The 24665-nt window shown below is 38.5% G+C and overlaps 1 protein-coding gene across 1 annotated transcript in view; it reads right to left on the reverse strand.

Moving 5' to 3' along the window:
* Positions 1-24665, reverse strand: part of BIRC6 (baculoviral IAP repeat containing 6) — a 256404-nt gene that overhangs the window by 212335 nt on the left and 19404 nt on the right. Inside the window, 2 exon segments of the mRNA XM_021087656.1 lie at positions 866-1003; positions 3924-4105. Coding sequence (XP_020943315.1) covers positions 866-1003; positions 3924-4105 — 320 coding nt within the window.

Raw genomic sequence — 24665 nt, forward strand, 5'->3', positions numbered from 1 at the left:
CTGATGGTAGCAGTGGGTTCTTCTGGTCTTCAGAGGTTTTTCACTTCGTTTTCTTAACATTCCCAGAATCAATCACATAGAGCTCCCTCAGAGGCACTAACATTAGTCTAGTAGTACCTTCTTTTGAGATTTGAGTCTCAGTTCTACAAATTCCAATCTCCAAGTTCCTGAGTACCCACTTGGTTCCTCCTCAGAAGTCTGAGTCCCAGATACCCAAGACACATTCTTCAGTGAAAAAAAGAAAAAAAGGTATATACCGTAGTCTGAATATTCATTTCTCCCTAAATTCATCTATTGAAATTCTAACACTCAAATAGGACAGCATTAGTAGGCAGTTTTTGGAGGTACTTAAGTCATGAGGGTGCAGCCTTCTTTATAAAGGAGGCTCAACAGGGATCCCTTGCCTTTCCCACCACATGAGAACAGTGAGAAGATGCCAGCTATGACACAGGAAGAAGAACTTCACCAGAAGGAATACCACTCAATCAGTGGTATTCTGTTCTAGCAGCCTGAATAAACTAAGACAGTAAATATATCATGATATTTTTGTATAATTTCAACTGTAATTGAAAAGAAGATATTTATAAATACAAAAGTTATCTTTAGAAAATATCTTTTACCTTTTACTTTATTTCCTGTGGTATAAAAATTTTATATGTACTACATTTATAACTTGCGAATCTTAATCTTAAAAGAAAACGAATTAACTAAATTAACAAAAGAATTAATTAACTACATCTAAGAATTTAATTCAAACCACCATCTCCCACAGACATCCTTGACATCAGTGTGAGGAGGAGGAGAAAGACAGAAGTATAGAGGTGTTCCTTCTATTATAACCCCTAAGTAATTTTTAACTTCTTACCTTAGCAACTTTGTGGTTTGCTGCAGTCTCATGAGATGTATTTTTCAAACCATCTTTGAGCTGTGTGATGAACAAATCATAACCCTCTGTACTAGAAATATCTACCTTTTCTAAACAAGCCGATAAGAGCTGTTGTGCCTAAATAAAAAATATGATCGCAAAAAATTAGACACAAGAAAAAATGTTAAATTCAGATCCTTATACAAATAGTTTAATCCTGACAAGTAGTTACTAAAGCTTACCCTTTTTAAACTTTTTTAAAACAAACTTAAATAATGTTTAAGGGCTGTTACAAAATTAAATGAGATAAAGCAATTTACCACATAGTAAAGTTTCAGTACATGGAGCTTTTATAAATCAAAGCAAGACAGAAAACACTGGACAAGAGGGATCATTCACTAAGTCAGCAGGTAATTAAAAAAAAAAATCTTAAAGCCCTTTGCATTGTTACCCACATATTCAATATGAACTACCTTAACAGAAATAAGTGGTCAATATATGGAAAAGAACATATCCACACGAATCCAACCAAACGTAGGACCCCATACTTTAGGTACCAACAGTGACAAACTAATGTGGTGGAAAGTCTACAAATAATATATGTGAACAAAAGAGTTCTAATTATTTAGGTAAAAAAAGAGAATTAACAACAGATGTTATGAGCTAGCAAGGTGAGGGAGGAAAAATACTGAAATATCTTTCATTGTAGACTATAATGTATATCTTTTATCAAGGATATACATTATTGTAAAGTTTCTGTAAAGGTTCAGGCTTTATAGAACTGAGGGAACACAGCAACGATACATACTTTCTTCCCTTCTTATTAGATAAATGAAGGATGGAAACAGAGTTTGATAGATACAGACATCGAAATTTAGACTTATTATTTTAATTAAGAGTTTTGGTTAGGGAGTTCCCGTCTTGGCACAGTGGTTAACAAATCTGACTAGGCACCATGAGGTTGCAGGTTTGATCCCTGGCCTTGCTCAGTGGGTTAAGGATCCAGTGTTGCCATGAGCTGTGGTATAGGTTGCAGACGCAGCTCAGATATCAACTGATCTAAATTCCAGCAGGTAGAAGAGTATAAAATATGTTCAATACGAATACAACTAATTCCAAAGATTTTAGACATATACCCAGATTAAGATATTCTGATGACAAAAAGATGGCTACAGTGTTTTCAGAAATCAAACTTCTGGTAACATGCTTTAAATATTAACATATACTACAAGACAGTGATATGACCCTAAATATGAATCTAAGTAGATATGTGTTGCTATCTCTTTTTTATAAAAAGTCTTTCAAAGAGAGAACAAAAAACATTTATACTGCACTTAAAATTCACAAATTAACACATTCCATGTCCTAAAAAAGCAAAATATTCTACAGTGACTTTATTAACTAATCATAAAGATCCACCAAATATAAAACAATTGGTAATCAACAACTTGGTATGAAGACAGAAAATAATGTCCTACATTATTAGGGAGTACAGCTTTATAATCTTTGATATTCTGAGATTATTTAGAATCTGATATATGTGAAAATTTTACTTCCAAGTTACATGATATGAATATCAAAGTGCACAAAAAGGATTTAAGTTAGGATAGACTCATAAATTAAGTAATTAATATATAAGAGAAAATATATATAACTGCAAATGTAAACTTGAATTGTTAAGAAACAAGATACACAGCAAAGATTATTGGTTGTCCATTAATATTTATCCCCCCCCTTTCTTTGGCCATGCCTGCGGCATGTGGAAATTCCTAAGCCAGGGATCAAACGCACACCATAGCAGTGACCCAAGCCACAGCAGTGACCACGCCAGGTCCTTAACTGCTAGGCCACCACAGAACTTCTTTATTCCTTTTTTAAATATTACAGGAAAAAGAACCACATCAGCTTAATGTGGCCATGTGACCAAATTCTGGCCAAATATCAAAAGGGTGTATGTGGGAGTTCCCGTCATGGCGCAGTGGTTAACGAATCCGACTAGGAACCATGAGGTTGCAGGTTCGGTCCCTGCCCTTGCTCAGTGGGTTAACGATCCGGCGTTGCCGTGAGCTGTGGTGTAGGTTGCAGACGCGGCTCGGATCCCGCGTTGCTGTGGCTCTGGCGTAGGCCGGTGGCTACAGCTCCGATTCAACTCCTAGCCTGGGAACCTCCATATGCCTCCATATGCCGAGGGAGCGGCCTAAGAAATAGCAACAACAACAACAGACCAAAAAAAGACAAAAAAAAAAAAAAGGGTGTATGTGAAAGAGTTTGTAAAAAGGAACAAGAGAAATGAAGGAAGGGGAGAGAGAGAAGGTGGGAAGGGATGAGGGAGGTTGGTGAAGAGAAAAGAAGGGAAGGAAGGTGGGTAACACCAACATACTGCCCTGGCTTCCTGCCTTCCCTTTACCTACGACTGGGAACTAGTCAGACTTGAAACAGCTGTCTTGGACTCACAAGATGGCAGCTAAACCGTGAGGTAAGCCAAGCTGTCCCTATACTTGGCACTGCACTGTTACTAGAAAGAAACTATCTTGTGTAAATCATATTTAGGTGTCTCTGTTACAGTGGTTTAATCTGTTACAGTTCACACTGCAATACCATTTTAATAAGCATTGATTAATTATGAAGAGGAAAAATAAGTATTTAAAGAAAGTTGTGATCAGAGTTGCCATCGTGGCAGAGCAGAAATGAACCTGACTAGGAACCACGAAATTGCAGTTTTGATCTCTGGCCTCGCTCAGCGTTGCCGTGAGCTGTGGTATAGGTCGCAGACGTGACTCAGATCTCTCATTGCTGTCGCTGTGGTATAGGCTGGCAGCTATAGCTCCGAATGGACCCCTAGCCTGGGAATCTCCATATGCCTCAGGTGCAGCCCTAAAAAGCAAAAGAAAAAAAACTGAATTAAAAAAAAAAAAAAAAGTTGCAATCAATGTAAATTGTTTCTCTTTATTGGGGTACATATATAATATCCTCAAAGGATAATCTAATCCCATTGAATAGCTAATAGGTCTGAGACTTCATTAAGTAGAAAAGCATATTGACACTGATATCAACTTACCTCTGTAACAGGTAATTCAAGCTGAACCACATCATCCTGTTTTGAAACGGGAGTTTGCAGAGCAGTGTCTAACAACAAGATTCCATTAAGGTCCTTCCTACACCCTACTGCATAATCGTCCACAAATATAACTTTATCCACGGCAGAAATATACTGACATTTCACCTGTCCGCCCGGTTTAGCTGTTAAAAGAACAAAAAGTCAATACTTAAGATTTTAAGACGAACAGTCTATTTAAAATAAATGTTTACATGGGAACTAACTACAATTTAAAATATTTGGGAAAAAAATGCTCTAAACGATATTATTAGAACTAATTAAGGAGCTCCCGTCATGGTGCAGTGGAAACGAATCCAACTACGAACCATGAGGTGTCAGGTCTGATCCCTGGCCTCACCTAGTGGGTTAAGGATCCGGAGTTGCCAGAAGCTGTGGTGTAGGTCGAAGATGCAGCTCGGATCTGGTGTTGCTGTGGCTCTGAAGTAGGCCGGCAGCAATAGTTCCAGTTAGACCCCTAGCCTGGGAACCTCCATATGCCATGGGTGCAGCCCTAAAAAGACAAAAAAAAAAGAACCAATTAAATGGGAATATGCACTATAGATTAAAGTAACAATGTGAAACTATCAGAACTTGAAAACTCTAATGCTACTGTAGAAGAGACTATTACTGTTCTTAAAAACAAACATAAGAAATAGGAGTTCCCGTCGTGGCTCAGTGGTTAACGAATCCGACTATGAACCATGAGGTTGCGGGTTCAATCCCTGGCCTTGCTCAGTGGGTTAAGGATCCTTGCCCAGTGGGTTAAGGATCCGTGAGCCATGATGTAGGTTGCAGACGCGGCTCAGATCCTGCGTTGCTGTGGCTCTGGTGCAGGCCGGCAGCTACAGCTTCGATTAGACCCCTGGCCTGGGAACCTCCATATGCCACAGAAGTGGCCCTAGAAAAGGGAAAAAGACAAAAACAAAAACAAACAAAAAAAAAAACCCAGAGAAAAAGTAGAGAGGGTAAAGAGGCATGATGTAGTCAACCTACTCATCACTACAGAGCAAAAGTAATAATCGTGCATTTGTGGGAGAATGATAAGCAAATGTGCTAAAATATTTAAAATTAAAATGAGTGGAATGGGGTAAAGGTTAGAGGGGAATACTTTGTACTACACTACTTCAAAATAAAATGTTTGCAAGTTTTTTAATATTCAGTATTACACAACATTGTAAAGCAACTATACTTCAATTTAAATAATAATTCAATATCTTCCTTACATCTTTTTTTTTTTCAAAAGTCATTGTTAATTCTATGGACAGTTTCTAGGTAATTATCTTAAAAGTTCTTTAGGGCTTTTTTTTAACAGCCACAATAGAGATATATGGAAGTTCCCCAGCTAGGGGTCAAATCAGGGCTGCAGCTGCTGGTCTATACCAGAGCCACGCTGGATCGAAGCCACACACGCAATCTACACTGCAGCTTGCAGCAACACTGGATCCTTAACCCACTGAGCAAGGCCAGGGATCAAACCCGCATCGTCATGGATACTATGTCAGGTTCCTAACCCACTACAACAACAGGAACTCCTCTAGGGCTTTTCTATCTGAGATAAAATTATGGCAAATGTTTACAACCTAAGTAAAGGAGTTCCCATTGTAACTTAGTGAGTTAGGCACCCAATGTCTCTATGAGGATGTGGGTTCAATCCCTGGCCTTGCTTAGTGGGTTAAGGATGCAGCAATGCTGTGAGCTGTGGCATTAGGTCACAGATGTGGCTCAGATCCAGTGTTGCTATGGCTGTGACATAGGCCACAGCTGCAAATCCAATTCAACCCCGGCCCAGGAACTTCCATATGCCACAGGTGTGGCCATAAAAATAAAAGTTAAAAAAAAAAAAAGAGTTCCCATTATGGCTCAGTGGTTAACGAATCCGACTAGGAACCATGAGGTTGCAAGTTCGATCCCTGGCCTTGCTCAGTGGGTTAAGGATCCGGCATTGCCGTGAGCTGTAGTGTAGGTTGAAGACACATGTTGCTGTGGCTCTGGTGTAGGCCGGCAGCAAGAGCTCCGATTAGACCCCCAGCCTGGGAACAGCCATATGCCACAGATGCGGCCCTAAAAAAACAAAAACACCAAAAAAAAAAAAAAAAAAAAGTTAAAAAAAAAAACCAGTAGTTAAAAGAACTATTAACGTCTCTAGTTCAACTATCTCTAAGAAAAGAAAAAAAAACAAAAAACAAAAAACAAAAACAGGGTCAACCATCACTGAAGATCAATATTCCCTGGAGTTTCTGCTGAATCGGTATCAGAAGAGTATTTTAATGGAAAGCCAGTGAATAAACCAACCATAAAATCTCTCAGAATAAGTTATGGAAGAATTTCAAGAAGTCTTACAAAAGACAGTAAAAGATAGAAGCTTTAAATATAATACCAAAGCAGAAAGTTTGGAAAAGACAATATTGATTTCTACATTTTATTTTATAAACAGATTCATAATGAAACTAATGTTAAGTATTCTGCCATAAATACAGGGTCTCTGTAAAAAGACTTGAAAGAATGATGAATTATGAAATTTTATTGTACTAGAGAAGATACGTCACTGTGGTCAAGAAATCCTGCTGCCAGTATATCCTCTTCTAAACTCCCAGACAACTCTATAAAACATTCCTGGTATTAGTATGGTTGTTGCCTAATGATAAATCAGGGTTCTGTACATCAACCTCTAGAACAACTATAAAACATAAACAATAAATATTATGATTGGTTTTCTTAGTCCCAGATTATCATAGATCTCTCAAGTTCTTAGAATCATTATAAAACTGATTTAGAACTTATCCATTATATAAATAAAGCAAAGAAAAATCCATGCAATGTCTATAGTTCATTTGCAGATATGGAGGTTTGAAATATACATTAGCACTTAGGAAAATAATCTGTGTAATAAATAAAATAGGAATATTTACCTAGCACTCTGACCTCTCAATAATACCACAAAAAATCAAACAAATTATAGGAACTCAGGGTAAAACTGTATCAGATCTTGTAGTTTCAAAAGTCATTATTCTAATTTTTAAAATAGATTAGTTTTTTTTTACAGGAGATAGAGGTTCACAGCAAAACTGAGCAGAGGCACAGAGATTTCCCACACATGCCCTGCTTCTACACATAACCATAAAATTTTTAGAAACAAATTACAAACTGTTTTATTTTTTTCAGGGATATGTAATTAGGTAAGGAATATAAAGGCCACTATTTTGTTAAAACTTTCCCAAAGGGGTATAAAATGTGAGAATCTACACCAGGGTTTTACAACTAGGTTTCCATGCAACCCTAGAATTCCATATAACATCACTAGAGATCACTCAATAGACCATGATTGAATGTTTTTGAAGTTCTTTCACTATATAATACTAGCACTTAAAGTAATTCATGGTGACCAAGTAACCTCATTGGCCATTTCTTCAGGGGTCTTTCTAGACCATACAGTAACATGTAAGAGGACCACGTTTATTCAGATGAGTCCATTCCCCGTTTTTTGACCTGAGTTACAGAAGGCCATTCACAAGCAGTGACTGCTGTACTGCACAGGAAAAAGGCAATAAAGTGATTATCAGGCATACAAACCCAAAGACTCCTCAACCTTATATGACTTCATCTTAACTAATTACATCTGCAAAGACCTTATTTCTAAATAATATTATATTCTGAGGTCCCATGTGCACATGAATTTTGCAGGGAGATTATACAACCCACCACAGATTCTTTCTCTGAATCTTTTACTGAGCCTGACAACTTCTGAGAGAAACATCTGTCCCTGAACAAGTTGTAGATTTCTGTGAAGAAAAAATATCCTGCAGTGCACAAAGAATTTTGTAGAACCTTTCAGTCTTACATTTTTGAGCAAGGCTTTTCTTACTTAACAAGAGATAAGACCAGGGAAATTCTCTAATTTGAGGGGAAAATGAAATCCATATATGCTTAAATTTGACACAGAATTGAGTATCTGTACAACAAAAAACAACCAACAGTTTCACAATGAGAGGTAAAAAAATCAACATTTTAGTTATAAGAATAACAATTTTAAGCACATAAAGGTTCATAAAAGATGGAGTTCCCATCATGGCTCAGTGGTTAACGAATCCGACTAGGAACCATGAGGTTGCAGGTTGGATCCCTGGCCTCGCTCAGTGGGTTAAGGATCCGGCACTGCCGTGAGCCGTGGTGTAGGTTGAAGACAAGGCTTGGATCCCATGTTGCTGTGGCTCTGGTGTAGGTCGGCAGCTACAGCTCCAATTAGACCCCTAGCCTTGGAATCTCCATAAGCCACAGGTGCGGCCATAGAAAACACAGAGACAAAAAAAAAAAAAAACCAGATTCATAAAAGAGATGAAGAAACCTGTATTCGAGACAAGCTATGACACTAAGAAAACATCTTTTCAAAGTCTTATATGAGTTGGAAGGATCAAGATGGCAGAGAAGGAAGATGCGGCACTCACTTTCTCCCACAAACACATCAAAAAAAAAACAAAAAAACCCATCTACATGCAGAATGATTTGCCACAGAACACCTACTGAATGCTGACAGAAGACTTTAAACCTCCAAAAAGAGCAAGAAACCCTCCACATAACTGGGTAAAACAAAAGGAAAAAAATAGAGAGAGAGGAAGGAATCAGGATGGGTCCATCACTCCTGAGAGGGAGCTGAGAAAGAAGAAAGGAACCCACACCCTGGGAAGCCACCTAACTGATCTTGGAGATCAGCCAGGACAGAGGGACCTCAAAGCCACAAAGAAAAGCACTGCAGCTGGACTTAGGCAGGCAAAGCAGAGAGAGAGCCACAAAGACTATTGGCACCACCTCCCCTGGACACCATAGCTTGAGACACTCAGGTGGGGGCTGGGTGCTGAGACTCAGGCTCTGGAGGTGAGTTCCAGGGAGAGGACTAGGGTTAGCCATGTGGAGACCACCTGAGGGAACTAGAGAGCAGTGCACCAAGGGCTTGGGGAGCTGGGAGCCACAGCTAGGGAACCAGGAGGAGGTCTGAGCCTGAAGGAGAAGCAAAGTACCACTGTTGGGGAGGGCAAGAGGAGGAGAGGCGGACCACCATAGGAATTTCTGTGAATGTGTGGACTCTCTGAGGGCAGGGCTACGGGCATCAAGGCACCTCTTGTGCCAGCGATGCCCCCTCTTAAGCTAGTTACAGGTGGTGGCACCTCCTGTGTGGGCTAAGCAAGATGGAGTGCTTCTTGCATGGTCTACAGGTAATTGCAAACCACCACAATTACCTCTGACTCCAGAGGTGGGCATGGCCCTCCACCAGTAGGAGTCCTTGAACAGGCACCACTTGCAGCCCCAGTCACCTCAGAGGGTGGCAGAGAGGACACTGCAACTGAACACTGCCCATTGTTGGTCTCACTCCCCTGGGAACACATATGCCCTGCAGCTACCACTGCCAAATGCTCCAGGCACTGCCTAAACCTGCCTGAGGCTCATTACCACTTCCCAGGGCCCTGTAACTAGGAGCAGCCTGCACTACCTTCCCACAGGTCCTTGCTACTGTCCAAGAGCCTAGCAACCAAGCACTGACTACTAACCCTGCCCATTGCCTCCATCTCCCTGGAAGCACACACAGCAATCTTTCAGGAGGATAACAACCTCCTTACACTGAGGAAAGAGATAGCAAATATCCAAACACCCGCACCAAAAATAAATAATAAGCCCCCACAAAATATACAGAAGTGCTCCTGCATATAAATAGCCCTCCAAGACTACAGTGGTTGGTTTCCCTAAACTCACTGAATAAGAAAAATAAGCACAATGAAGAAGCTCAGGAACCATTCCCAGCTTAAAGAAAAGGAGAATTCACCTGAAGCAACAAACAATGAAACAGACCCTGCAGTTTGATAGAACTGAGTTGGAAAAGGAGACAGTGAAAATACTGAAGGAATTAAGGGCAAAAATGAAGGAATTAAAAGTGGATATAAATATTAATATAGATTAGCTTAGAAAGGAACTAGAAAATATACAGAGGCGTCAAGAAAAAAATTAGAAAATTCATTTGCAGAAACATAAACTGAGTTAAAGGCACTGAAGAACAGGATGAATAATGGCAGAGGAATGAATTAGTGACTTGGAAGAGAGAATAATGGAAATCACCCAGTGAAGACAGCAGACAGAGGAGTTCCCGTCGTGGCGCAGTGGTTAACGAACCCAACTAGGAACCATGAGATTGCGGGTTCGGTCCCTGCCCTTGCTTAGTGGGTTACGATCCGGTGTTGCCGTGAGCTGTGGTGTAGGTCGCAGACGTGGGTTGGATCCCACGTTGCTGTGGCTCTGGCGTAGGCCTGTGGCTACAGCTCCGATTCGACCCCTAGCCTGGGAACCTCCATGTGCTGCAGGAGTGGCCCAAGAAATAGCAAAAAAAAAAAAAAAAAAGACAAAAAAAAAAAAGACAGCAGACAGAAAACTAATGAAAAAACAGGAAAGCAATATAACAGATCTATGGCTTAATATAAACTGGGCCAATCTACACATAATAGGGATTCTAGAAGGAGATGAAAAAGAAAAAGGAAAAGAAGATACATTTGAAGAAACTACGGCTGAAAACTTTCCAAACCTAAAGGAAACAGATGTCAATCAAGATTTAGGAAGCACAGAGAACTCTAAAGAAGTTGAACCCAAACAGGCACACACCAAGACATATTATAATAAAAATGGCAAAAGTTAAAAATAAAGAGAGGATTCTAAAGGCAGCAAGAGAAAAACAAAACAGTTAACTATAAGGGAACCCCCATAAGGCTATCAGCTGATTTCTCCACAGAAACATTACAGGCCAGAACAGAGTGGCAAGATATATTTAAAGTTCTAAAAGGGGGAAATGTGCAGCCTAGAATACTTTGCCCAGCAAAAATATCATTTAAAACAAAATGAGAAATAAATAATTTCTCCAACAAACAAAAACTGAAAGAATACAGCAATACTAAACCCATTCTAAATGAAACACTGAGAGGGCTTCTCTAAATGAAAAAGAGGTAAGAATAAATAGGATGAAGGAAATCACAATTGGAAAGTAATCGCTTAAATAAGCCAGTATACAGATCTAAAAGAAAAAAAAAAAAAAACTATTGCAAAAGCGATGATAAACACAAGGAAGAGCAAAAGGATAAATAAGAAGATGCTAAAAAAGGACATCAAAATCATAAAATGTGGGAAGGAAAGTAAGAAAATCCAGACCTTTTTTTTTTTTTAAAGAACATATCTGAGTTCCTATTGTGGCACAGTAGAAACAAATCCGACTAGTACCCACTAGGATGCAGTTTCGATCCCTGCCATCATTCAGTGGGTTAAGGATCCAGCGTTGCCGTGAGCTATGGTGTAGGCTGCAAATGCAGTCTGAATCCCAAGTTACTGCAGCAGTGGCATGGGGCAGCAGCTGTAGCTCTGATTTGACCTAGCCTGGGAACTTCTATATGCCATGGGTATAGCCCTAAAAAAAAAAAAGAAAAAAAGAAAAAAGGGAAAAGTAATAAATAATATACAAGGGAATTCCCATGAGCTTATCAGCTGATTCTTCAGAAGAAGCTCTGCAGGCCTGAAGGGAGTGGCAGAATATAGTTACAGCGATGAAACAAAAAGCATACAACCAAGAATACCATAACCAGGAGTTCCCATCATGGTTCAATGGTTAATGAACCCAACTAGTATCCATGAGGACACAGGTTAGATCCTGGCCTTGCTCATTGGGTTAAGGATCCAGCGTTGCTGAGAGCTGTGGTATAGTCACAGACAGGGCTTGAATCCCACAGTGCTGTGGCTATGGCTGGCAGCTCTAGCTCCGATTCAACCCCTAGCCTGGGAACCTCCATATGCCACAGTGTGGCCCTAAAAGACAAAAAAAAAAAAATACTATACCCAGCAAGGTTCTCATTTAGATTCAAGAAATCAAAAGCTCTACAGTTAAGCAAAAGCTAAAAGAATTCAGCACAACCAAACCAGCTTTACAACATGCTAAAGGAACTTCTCTGGGCAAAAAAGAAAAGGCCACAACTAGACACAAGAAATTTATGAAATGGGAACGCTCACTGGTAAAGGCAAACATACAGTAAAGGAAGGAAATCATCCATACACAAATATATCAAAAGTAACTGGGAGAGAAATAAAATTACAAATGCAGGATATGTGAAAAGTATTTGAAACTAAGAGATCAGCAATTTAAAACAATCATGTATATATACAGACTGTTATATACAAAACCTCATAGTAACGAACCAAAAATCTACAACAGCTCTACACACACAAAAAAGAAAAAGGAATGAAACACAACACTAAAGACAGTCATTAAATCACAATAAACGGGAAAAGAAAAAAGACCTACAAAAACAAATCTAAAACAACAAAATGAAAATAAGAACATACATTAACAGTAATTATAAGAGATAAAAAGGACACTACATAATGATCAAGGGATCAATCCAAGAAAGAGATATGACAACAGTAAATATATATGCACTCAATATAGAAGCACCTCAATATATAAGGCATATGTTAACAGACCTAAAAGGAAAAATCAGCAGTAACACAATAATAGTGGGGGACTTTTAACAATCCACTCACATCAGTGGACAGAATATCCGAGCAGAAAATCAATAAGGAAACACACACCTTAAATGACACATTGCACCAGATTGACTTAATGGATATTTTTAGAACATTCCATCCAAAAGTAGCACAATACATTCTTTTCAAGTGCACATTGAACATTCCCTGGGACATGCTGGGCTACCAAAGCAAGATTGGTAAATTTAAGAAAACTGAAATCCTATGAAGTATCTCTTCTGAACACAACACTGAGATTAGAAATCAACCACCCAAAAAAAAAAAAAAAAAAAAAAACCTGCAAAAAAAACATAAATATATGGAGACTAAACAAACATGCTACTGAACAACCACTGGATCAATAAAGAAATCAGAGGAATCAAAAAATACCTAGAGACAAATGAAAATGAAAACATAACACTCCCCCCCAAAATTTACACGACACAGCAGAGGCAGTTCTAAGAGGGAGGTTTATAGCATTACAAGCTTATCTCAGGAAACAGGAAATATCTCAAATATACAACCTAGGCTTAAAGCAACCAGAGAAAGAACAAACAAAACCCAAAGTTAGTAGAAGAAACAAAATCAAAATCATAATGATGAGAGCAGAAATAAATGAAATAGAGACTAAGAAAACACTAAAAGAGATCAATGAAACTAAAAGTTGGTTCTCTGAAAACATAAACAAAATTGATAAAACTTTAGCCAGTCTAAAAAAAAAAAAAAAAGATGACCAAAATCAATTAAAATCAGAAATGAAAAGGGAGAAGTTATAACCAACACCACAGAAACACAAATGATCATAAGAGTCTACTACATGCAACTACGTGCCAATAAAAAGGACAATATAGAAGAAATGACAAATTCTTTAAAAGGTACAATCTCTCAAGACTGAACCAGGAACAAATAGAAAATGTAAAGACACCAGTTACAAGTACTAAAAACAGATCTGGTGATCTAAAAACTCCCAACAAACCAAAGTCTAGGGCCAGATGACTTCACAGGTGAATTCTAACAGACATTTACAGAAGACTTAACACCAATCCTTCTGAAACTATTCCAAAACACTGTAGAGAAAGGAACACTTCAAAACTAATCCTATGAGGCTACAATCAACTCAATACCAAAATCAGGAGCTCCCGTCGTGGCTCAGTGGTTAACGAATCCGACTAGGAACTATGAGGTTGTGGGTTCGATACCTGGCCTTGCTCAGTGGGTTAAGGATCTGGCGTTGCCATGAGCTGTGGTGTAGGTTGCAGACGCGGCTCAGATCCCGCATTGCTGTGGCTCTGGCGAAGGCCAGCGGCTACAGCTCTGATTCGACCCCTAGCCTGGGAACCTCCATATGCTGCAGGAGCAGCCCTAGAAAAGGCAAAAAAACAAAAAAACAAAACAAAACAAAATACCAAAACCAAAGATTCCACAAAAAAAATTAAAGGCCAATATCAATGATAAACATAGATGCAAAAATCCTCAACAAAATACTAGCAAACCAAATCCACAATAAATTAAAAGGATCATACACTATGATCCAGTGGGATTTCCCCAAGGATGAAAAGGGATTTTTCAATATTTAAAATCAATCAATGTAATACAACACATTAACAAATGAAAGCATGAAAACCATATTTTCATCCCAATAGATACAGAAGAAGCCTTTGATAAAATTCCACATCCTTTTTTTTTTTTTAAGAGCCGCACCCGCAGCATATGGAAATTCCCAGACTAGGGGTCCAATGCGAGCTTCAGCTGCCAGCCTATGCCGCAGCAACACTGAATCCAAGACTTGCCTGCAACCTATGCCATAGCTCACAGTAATGCCAAATCCTTAACCCACTGAGCAAGGCCAGGGACTAAACCTTCATCCTCATGGAGACTAGTCAGGTTTATAACCACAAAGCCACAACAGGAACATAAACATTCGTTTATGAAAAAAGTCTCTAGAAAGTGGGCACAGAGAGAACCTATCTCAAAATAATAAAGACCACATATGCAAACCCACAGCTAACATCATTCTCAGTGGTGACAAGCTGAAGGAATTTCTGCTAAGACCAGGAACAAGACAAGGATGTCCACTCCCACCACTTTTATTCAACATACTTTTTTTGTAGAGTTCCCCCTGTGGCTCAGAAATAAAGAACCTGACTAGTATCCATGAGGATGTGGGTTCAATCCCTGGCCTCGCTCAGTTGGTTAAGAATCTGGCATTGCCAGGAGCTATGGTATAGGTTGCACAGCGGCTCAGATACTGCATTGCTCAGATACTGTATGGCTGTGGACATAAACAAAATGAAAAGACAACCTACAGAATGGGAGAAAATATTTGCAAACAATGCAACCAACAAAAGATTAATCTCCAAAACATTCAAACAGCTCATGAAGCTCATTATCAAATAAAACCAAACATCCCAATCAAAAAACGGGCAGAAGATCTAAACAGACATTTCTCCAAAGATACACAAATGGCCAGTAGGCACATAAAAAGATGCTCAACATCACTAATTACTACAGAAATCAAATCAAAACTATGAGGTACCACCTCACACTGGTCAGAATGCCATAATTAATAAGCTTACAAATAACAAATGCTGGAGAGGGTGAAGAAGAGGGAACTCTCTTACACTGTGGGAATGTAAATTGGTTCAACCACTAGAGAAAACAGTATGGAGGTTTCTTGAAAAATTAAAAATAGAGCTACTATATGATTCTGCAATCCCAGTCCTAGGCATATATCTGGACAAAACCACAATTTGAAAATATACATGCACCCAGTGTTCAATGCAGCACCATTTACAATAGCCAAAAGAGGGGGTTCCCATCGTGGCACAGTGGTTAACAAATCCAACTAGTAACCATGAGGCTGTGGGTTTGATCCCTGATCTCGCTCAGTGGGTTAAGGATCTGACATTGCCATGAGCTGTGGTGTAGGTTACAGACACAGCTCGTATCCCTTGTTGCTGTGGCTGTGGTGTAGGCTGGAAGCTGTAGCTCCGACTGGACCCCTGGCCTGCGAGCCTCCATATGCCGCAGATGTGGCCCTAAAAAGACAAAAGACCAAAAAAAAAAAAAAATAATAATAGCCAAAACATGAAAGCAACCTAAATGTTCACTGACAGATGAATGGATAAAGATGTGATACGCACACTCGCACACACTATGGAATATTACTCAACCCATAAAAAAAGAGTGAAGTAATGTCATTTGCAGCAACATGGATGGAGCTAGAGATTATCACTCAAAGTGAAAACAGCCAGACAGAAAGACAAATAGCATATGATATCACTTGTATGTGGCATCTTTAAAAAAAAAAAAAAAAAAACAAGATACACATAGAAAACAAAGAAATAGACATAAAAAACAAACTTATGGTCACCACAGGGGAAAGCAGAGAGGGTGGGATAAATTACGAAATTGGGATTAACATATACACACTGCTATATATAAAATAGATAAACAACAAGAACCTACTATATAGCATACAATAATATACTCAATATTTTGTGATAATTCTATAAAGGGAAAAAGATCTGCAAAAGAATAGATATATATATATAAGCAAATCACTGAATCCCTTTGTTATACAGCTGAAACACAACATTGTAAATCAAATATATGTAAATCAATTTAAAAAATTTTATTTAAAAATTTAAAAGGTTAAAATCCCACTCTGGCATAAACCATTAATAGTTTATTTTGTTTGCGTTGTGTGTTTACAATGTCTAAAAATAAATTTCTCAAAGAAAGATAAGCTATGCTTAACCAATATTTGCTAATTTTCTAAGATAACTTGGCTAAAAAGTCATTTTTGGTTTTTAAATGGAGGGGAAAAACTTTTACACATACCCTACACCTCATACTGCCCACTTTGTAGAATTTTAAATAGAAGATATCTAGAAAATTACTTTTAAACATACATGGATAAAGTTTAAAAAGAAATTCAAGCAGAAAAATTTAACAGAACTCAGAATCTCTCCATCTATACCAGAGATCAGCAAACTTATGAAAATGTCAAGATAGTAAATATTTAAGGCCTAAGATGACATATGGGTTTTCTCACAATTATTCAACTCTGCCACTACAGTGCAAAAGCAGCATGTAAATAAATGGGTGTGAATGTGTTCCAGTAGCATTTTAATTATCAAAGCAGGAGATAGGCTGAGGGCTGCAGAGGTGGCAGGTCACAGATTGCAGAGTCCTGATTGTCACTAACGACTTGCATTAGTACAGATATTTTTTGAAGGGCAGGAAAAATTTCACAGAAACAGAATGTTAAAGCCTCACAGCCAGGGAATTCCCTAGTGGCACAATGGGTTAAGTACCCAGCATTGTCACTGCAGGGTTCCCAGGTTGCTGCTGTGGTGCAAGTTTGATCCCCAGACTGAGAACTTCCACATGCTGTGGATATGCCATAAAAAAATTTCTTTAAAAAAGGAGTTTCCGTTGTCGCTCAGTGGGTTATGAACCCAACTAGTATCCATGAGGATGCAGGTTCAATCCCTGGCCTCACTCAGTAGGTTAAAGGATCCAGCGTTGCCAATAGCTGTGGTCACAGACATGGCTCGGATATGGCATTGCTGTAGCTGTGGTACAGGCCAACAGCTGCAGCTCCAGTTCAACTCCTAGCCTGGGAAATTACATATGCTGCAGGTAGGCTGTAAAAAAATAAATAAGCAAACAAATGAATAAATAAATAAATTTTTTTAATCGTAGCCAAAAAAAAAAAAAAAATCATAGCCAGATACAATAAGCCGCTGAAAACTAACAAAGAAAAATCTTAACAGCAACCAGAGAATATGTTACATACAAGCAACTAATAAATACAATATTAAAAATCATGCGATTTGCTAAAAACTGAACTATTTTTAAAGTACTGAAAAAATAAATTCTACATTCACCAATTTAAATTCTGTATTCATTAGGAATGAAAGTGAAATAAAGACATTCTCAGATGAGGGAATACTAAGAAGAAATTTTTGCCAGCAAACCTGCTCATTAAAACCACAAAAAAAGTTCAAACAGATGTGAAATTACTTCAGAAGTATCAAAAATGAGGGGAAAAGCAAAAATAATGGTAAATATCAGTATAAATACAAGTGATGATTCTTCACCTCAGTTCTTTAAAATATATTTGACAAATGAAAGCAAAATTTATTACAATGTGTGATGTCTTCAATGTTATGTAGTTATAACTAGTCAACTATAACTTAGAAGAGGGTATGATAAGGTGGGAAAGGTTTGTACATGCCACTTAAAATGGTAAAATATTGATTTTAAATATACTGAGAGGAAGTTCCCTTTTAGCACAGAAGATTATGGATCTGATGCTGCCACAGCTGTGGCACAGACCACAACTACCACACAGGTTCAGTCTGTGGGAACTTCCACAGGTTCAGGCTGGGGAACTTCCAAATGTCATAGGTGTAGCCAAAAAATAAAAAATAAATTAGAAAAAATAAAAATTTAAATGAATATACATATACATACATATACTGAGAAAAGCATATATACTGCAATCCCTCAAGTAACCACAAAAACATATACAAATAGTCAAAAATCAAACCCAAATTAGCAGAAAGAGAAAAAATAGAGGAAAAAAGAAAAATCAAATAATAAAATGGATTATCTAAATCAAAATATCAACAATAACACTAAACATAAATGGCCTAAGAATGTCAATGAAACGACAAACTGAATTTAAACACACACAATCCAATTATATTATGTCTACGAGAAACCTTTACCATTCTAAAGGAGTAAAAGGATGGAAAAAAGATATATCATGCAAATGTTTATCAAAGAAAGATAGGATATTTATATTTAAATCAGATAAAGATCAGAACAAAGAAAATCACCAGGATAAATGAGGATATTACACGATAAAAAGGTAAATACGTGAAGAAGAAAAAGCAATCCTAAATATACACTCTAACAGAACATCCAAATACATTTACCAAAAATTAACAGAACTGAAAGGAGAAATAGGTATTCAATTACACCTGAAGACTTCAAATTTTTAGTAAATGATAAAACTAGTAGATAGAAAACTAGTAAAGACAGAGAAAAACTGAACACTATCAACCAATGACATTTTAAAAATACTCCACCTATTTACAGTAGAATGCATATTCATTTCAGAGGGACATCAAACATTCATCATGGCGGATCATAAAACAGACCTTGGAATTCCCATTGTGGAACAGCAGTAATGAACCCAACTGGTATCTATGAGGACACAGGTTCAATCCCTGGCCTTGCTCAGTGGGTTAAGGATCTGGCATTGCCAGGAGCTATGGTGTAGGTCGCAGACTCAGCTCAGATCCTTTAAAACTGTGGCTATGGCTTAGGCTGGCAGTTACAGCTCCAATTCAACCCCTAGTCTAGGAATTTCCATATGCTGGGGTGCAGCCCTAAAAAAAGACAAGAAAATTTTTTTTAAAATACAGCAGACCTTAGCAAATATAAAACAAGTAAAATTGAGAGTATGTTCGCTGACTATAACAGATTTAAGAAGAAACAATAATAGAAATATAACAGAAATTTCTAAATACTTGGAAATTAAATGACATATTTCTAAATAGTCCTTAGGTCAATGAAAAAGTCTCCAGTCAATCAGAAAATATTTTAAAAGAATGAAAATGAAGGAGTTCTCATCGTGGCACAGCAGAAATGAATCCAACTAGGAACCATGAGGTTGAAGGTTCGATCCCTGGCCTCACTCAGTGGGTTAAGGATCCAGTGTTGCTATGAGCTGTGGTGTAGGTTGCAGATGCGGCTCAGATCTGGCATTGCTGTGGCTGTGGCATAGGCCGGCAGCTGTAGCTCTGATTCAACCCCGAGCCTGGAACCCTCCATATGCCCCAGGGACAGCCCTAAAAAGCAAAAAAAAAAAAAAAAAAAGAAAGAAAAAGAAAAATGAAAATATATCAAAATGTGTCATATAAAGCTAAAACAGTGATTAGAGTAAAATTTGTAAGAAATGAATGCTTACACTGGGGTGGACAAAAAGGTCTCAAATCAATAACCTAAGCTTCCTACTTAAGAAAACTACGGGCAGTTCCCATTGTGGCTCAGCGGGTTACAAACCCAACCAGTATCCACAATGCTGCACATGGCCTCATGGATGTGGGATCCACCCCTGGCCTCGCTCAGTGGATTAAGGATCCATGTGGTCATAAACTGTGGTATAGATTGCAGATGCGGCTCAGATCCCACGTTACTGTGGCTCTGGTGTAGGCTGGCAGCTTCGGCTCCCATTTGATCCCTAGCCTGGAAACTTCCATATGCCACAGCTGCAGCCCTAAAAAGCAAAAACACTAGACAATGAACAAAACAAACATGAAAAATGCAAAAGGAAAGAAATAATAAAGATAACAGCAGAGATCAATGAAAGTGAAAATAGAAAAACAATAGAGAAAATCAACAACTAAAAGAGGTCTTAGGAAAAAAATCAATCAAATTGACAAAGCTGGAGTTCCCGTCGTGGCGCAGTGGTTAACGAATCTGACTAGGAACCATGAGGTTGCGGGTTCGGTCCCTGCCCTTGCTCAGTGGGTTAAAGATCCGGCGTTGCCATGAGCTGTGGTGTAGGTTGCAGACGCGGCTCGGATCCCGCGTTGCTGTGGCTCTGGCGTAGGCTGGCGGCTACAGCTCCGATTCGACCCCTAGCCTGGGAATCTCCATATGCTGCGGGAGTGGCCCAAGAAATAGCAACAACAACAAAAAGACAAAAAAAAAAAAAAAAAAAAAAAGAAAAGAAAAAAAAAACAAATTGACAAAGCTGTAGCAAGACTCAAAGAAAAAAAGATACAAATTACTAATAATATCAGGAATGAAAGAGAAGCTAGACTATAGATTCTTCAGACATCAAAAGATAAAAGAATACTAGGACAACTCTATGCACATAAATTTGACAACACAGGTTGTCAAAACAAATAAATTTGACACACCATATGTTAAAAAGATAACAGAATAATACAGATAGATCTACACACAAATTTGAAAATACAAGTGAAAGAAACTCCTTAAAAACCACAAAGTAGGAGTTCCCATCATGGCATAGCAGAAGCAAATCCAACTAGGAACCATAAGGTTGCAGGTTTGATCCCTGGCCTCATTCAGTGGGTTAAGGATCCAGCGTCACAGTGAGCTGTAGGTGGCAGATGTGGCTTGGATCTGGCATTGCTGTGGCTCTGGTGTAGGCTGGCAGCAACAGCTCCAATGAGAACCTGGGAACCTCCATATGCCATGGGTGCAGCCCTAAAAAGACAAAAGAAAAAAAAAAATCCACAAACTACCATAATATCTAAAGTGAAACAGATAATCTGATTTAAGTAAAGTGAATTCATAGTTTAAAACTTTTTCAAGAAATCTCTAGACTTACCTGAGTAAAGAATTCTATCAAACATTTAAGTAACACCAATTCTACACAATCTATTTCAAGAAACAGAAGAAAAATCATACCCAAATTCACTATATGAGGCCAGAACTAATCTGATAACAAAACTAGAAGAGTATAAAATAGAAACTACAGGAGTTCCCATCATGGCTCAGTGGTTAACAAATGTGACTAGGAACCATGAGGTTGCGGGTTCAATCCCTGGCCTTGCTCAGTGAGTTAAGGATCCGGCGTTGCTGTGAGCTGTGGTGTGGGTTGCAGACACAGCTCGGATCCCATGTTGCTATGGCTCTGGCGTAGGCCGGTGGCTACAGCTCCGATTCAACCCCTAGCCTGGGAACCTTCATATGCCGTGGGAACAGCCGGAGAAATGGCAAAAAAACAAAAAATAAACAAATAAAATAAGATAAAGTAAAATAGAAACTACATACCATTATCCCTCATAAAGACTGATGCAAAAACCCTCAACAAAACAAAAGCAAATGGAATTTAGCAATATATTAAAATAGTAATACACCAGCACCAAGCAGGGTTATCCTAGGAAAGCAAAACTGGTTCGATGTCAAAAAAAAAAAAAAAAAAAAAGTAAAGCTACCATGTTAATTGCTTAAAGAAGAAAAACCACATAAGCCAAAGATGCATCTGGCAAAATACAACATCCTTTCATGGTTGGGGGGGCGCGGGGGGGGGAGCCCTAAGCAAATTAAGAGGGAATTTCCTCAACCTGATAAAGAAAAGAGAGCTACAGAAAGTCTGCCACTATTAAATACTTGGTAAAAGAAGGAACACCTTCCCCCTAAGATAAGGAACAGGATAAGGATATTATGTTCTCACCACTTCTATCCAATATATAACTAGAAGATCTAGCCACTACAATAAGAAATGAGAAGCAAGACAGATTAGAAATGAAGAAATGAAACTCCTTATTGAGACCCATGATTACCTATGTAGAAAATCCCAAAGAACCTTAAAAACAACAACAAAAACAACAAAAACTTGTAGAGCTGACAAATGAGTTTTAGCAAGGTTGCAGCGAACAAGGTGAATACACAAAAATCAATTAACTGTATTTCTATATACTAGCAATGATGAATCTGACACCAAAATTTACCAAAAAAAATTAAGCTTATTAGAGCTCTAAAAACATAAAATAAAATACATAGCTATATATCCAACAAAAGGTATACAGAATAAGAATGCTGAAAAGTGCAAATGACCAATGAAAGAAATCAAAGAAGACCTAAATACAACTAAGGTCATGGACTGGAAGAATCAACATAGCAAAGATACCAAAGAGTCCCCAAACTGCTCTAAAGATTTAAACCAATTTCAATCAAAATCCAAGTAGGGGAGTTCCCGTCTTGGCGCAGTGGTTAACGAATCCGACTAGGAACCATGAGGTGGCGGGTTCGGTCCCTGCCCTTGCTCAGCGGGTTAACGATCCAGCATTGCCGTGAGCTGTGGTGTAGGTTGCAGACGCGGCTCGGATCCCGCGTTGCTGTGGCTCTGGCGTAGGCCGGCGGCTACAGCTCCGATTGGACCCCTAGCCTGGGAACCTCCATATATCGCGGGAGCGGCTCAAGAAATAACAACAACAACAACAACAACAACAAAAATCTCAAAAAAAAAAAAAAATCCAAGTAGGATTTTTGAGGATTTTGAGTCCAAAATAATTTGAAAAGACAAAGGAACTGGAATAATCAAAACAATTTTGATAAAGAATAAAGTTGGACATATCATACTGCATGACTTTGAGACCTGCTATCAAACTTACAGTACTGTAAAAAACTGTGCTACTGGCAAATGGACAGACATTATTAGATACACGGAACAGACTACAATCAAGAGATAAACCTGCATAAATATGCCCATTTTATTTTTTTTTCTCCCTGCACAAGCCACTGTAGGATCTCAGTTCCGAGGCCAGGGACCAAACCTAGCCTGCAGCAGTTAAAGCACTGAATCCTAACCACTAGACCACCAGGGAATTCCCTAATGATTTTTTTAATTGTGGTAAATTATACACTACATAAAACTTATTTTAACCAGTTTTAAGTATACAGTTCCGTGCATTAAGTACATTCACCCTGTTGTGCAACCATCACCACCATCCATCAAAAGAATCTTTTCATCTTGCAAAACTGAAACTCTAGGGAGTTCCCTGGTGACCTAGCAGGTTAAGGATCCAGCTTTGTCACTGCTGTGGCTCCGGTCACTACTGTGACATGGGTTCAATCCCTGGCCCAGGGAATTTCCGAATGCTGTGGGTGCAGCCAAAATCCTGAAAACTCTATAACCACTGACACGAACTCTCCACTTCCATTTCCGTAGAATCTACCAACCACTACTCTACTTTTTCCTGTCTCAATGAAATTACCTAAGTGGCATCGTACAGTATTTGTCCCTTTGCGACTGGCTTATTTCACCGAGCACAATGTCTTCAAGGTTCATCCATATTGTAGCATGTGTCAGAATTTCCTCCCTTTTTAAGGCTAATATTTCACTGTTTACATAATAACACATTTTGTTTATTCATCCACTGATGGGACACTTGGGTGGCTTCTACTATGAACATGGTGTACAAACAGTTCTTCAAGATCTTGCTTTTAATTCTTTATAACTTATACTCAAATGTGGAATTGCAAGCTGACATGGTAATTTTTAATTAGTTGAGGAATTGCATACTGCTTTGCACAGCAGCTGCACCATTTTATATTCCCACCAACACTGCAAAAGGTAGATCTCTCTACATCCTTGCCAACACTTTCTCTTCATCTTTTTATTTTTTTAATAAAAGCCATCCTAATGGGTATGAAGTGGTACCTCACTGTGTTTTGATTTTTATTTTCCTAATTAATGAAGCTGAGCATCTTTTCATGTGCTTGTTGGTCATCTGTTTACCTTCTTTGGAAAAATGTCTATTTAAGTCCTTTGCTCAGTCTTTACTAGGCTATTTGTTTTTTGCTTTGTTGAGCTGTAGTTGTCTATATATTTTGAATTCTTTAAATATATCTGGTTATATCTCTAGATATGTGATTTGGCAAATATTTTTTCTCATTCTGTGATTTACCTTTTCACTGTGTTGACAGTGTCCTTCAACACACAGAAGTTTTTCGATTTGTCTATTTTTACTCTGAGTGCTTCCGCCTTATGTCAATTTGTCATATCCAAGAAATCATTGCCAAATCTAATATCTTGAAGCTTTTCCACTTCATTTTCTTCTAAGAGCTTTATAGCAGCAGCTCTTACATTTAAGTCTTTGAACCACCCTGAGTTAATTTTTTAATATGGTGTTTTGTTTATGTTTGACTATAGCACATAGTGTATATGACTGTATAACAATCAAAGTCATGTGGATATACAGTTTTCTGTGTGTGCATATCCAGTTTTCTCAGCACTATTTCTTTTTTTTTTGTCTTTTTTTTTGTCTGTTGTTGTTGTTGTTGCTATTTCTTGGGCCGCTCCCGCGGCATATGGAGATTCCCAGGCTAGGGGTTCAATCGGAGCTGTAGCCACCAGCGTACGCCAGAGCCACAGCAACACGGGATCCGAGCCGCATCTGCAACCTACACCACAGCTCACGGCAATGCTGGATCGTTAACCCACTGAGCAAGGGCAGGGACCGAACCCGCAACCTCATGGTTCCTAGTCGGATTCGTTAACCACTGCGCCACGACGGGAACTCCAGCACTATTTCTTGAAGAGATCGTACTTTCCCCCTTTGAATGGTTCTTGGCCTCCTTGTCAAAAATCACTGAACCATATAT

The sequence above is a fragment of the Sus scrofa genome, chromosome 3, assembly GCF_000003025.6.
Source record: "Sus scrofa isolate TJ Tabasco breed Duroc chromosome 3, Sscrofa11.1, whole genome shotgun sequence".
NCBI classification, from domain to species: Eukaryota; Metazoa; Chordata; class Mammalia; order Artiodactyla; family Suidae; genus Sus; species Sus scrofa.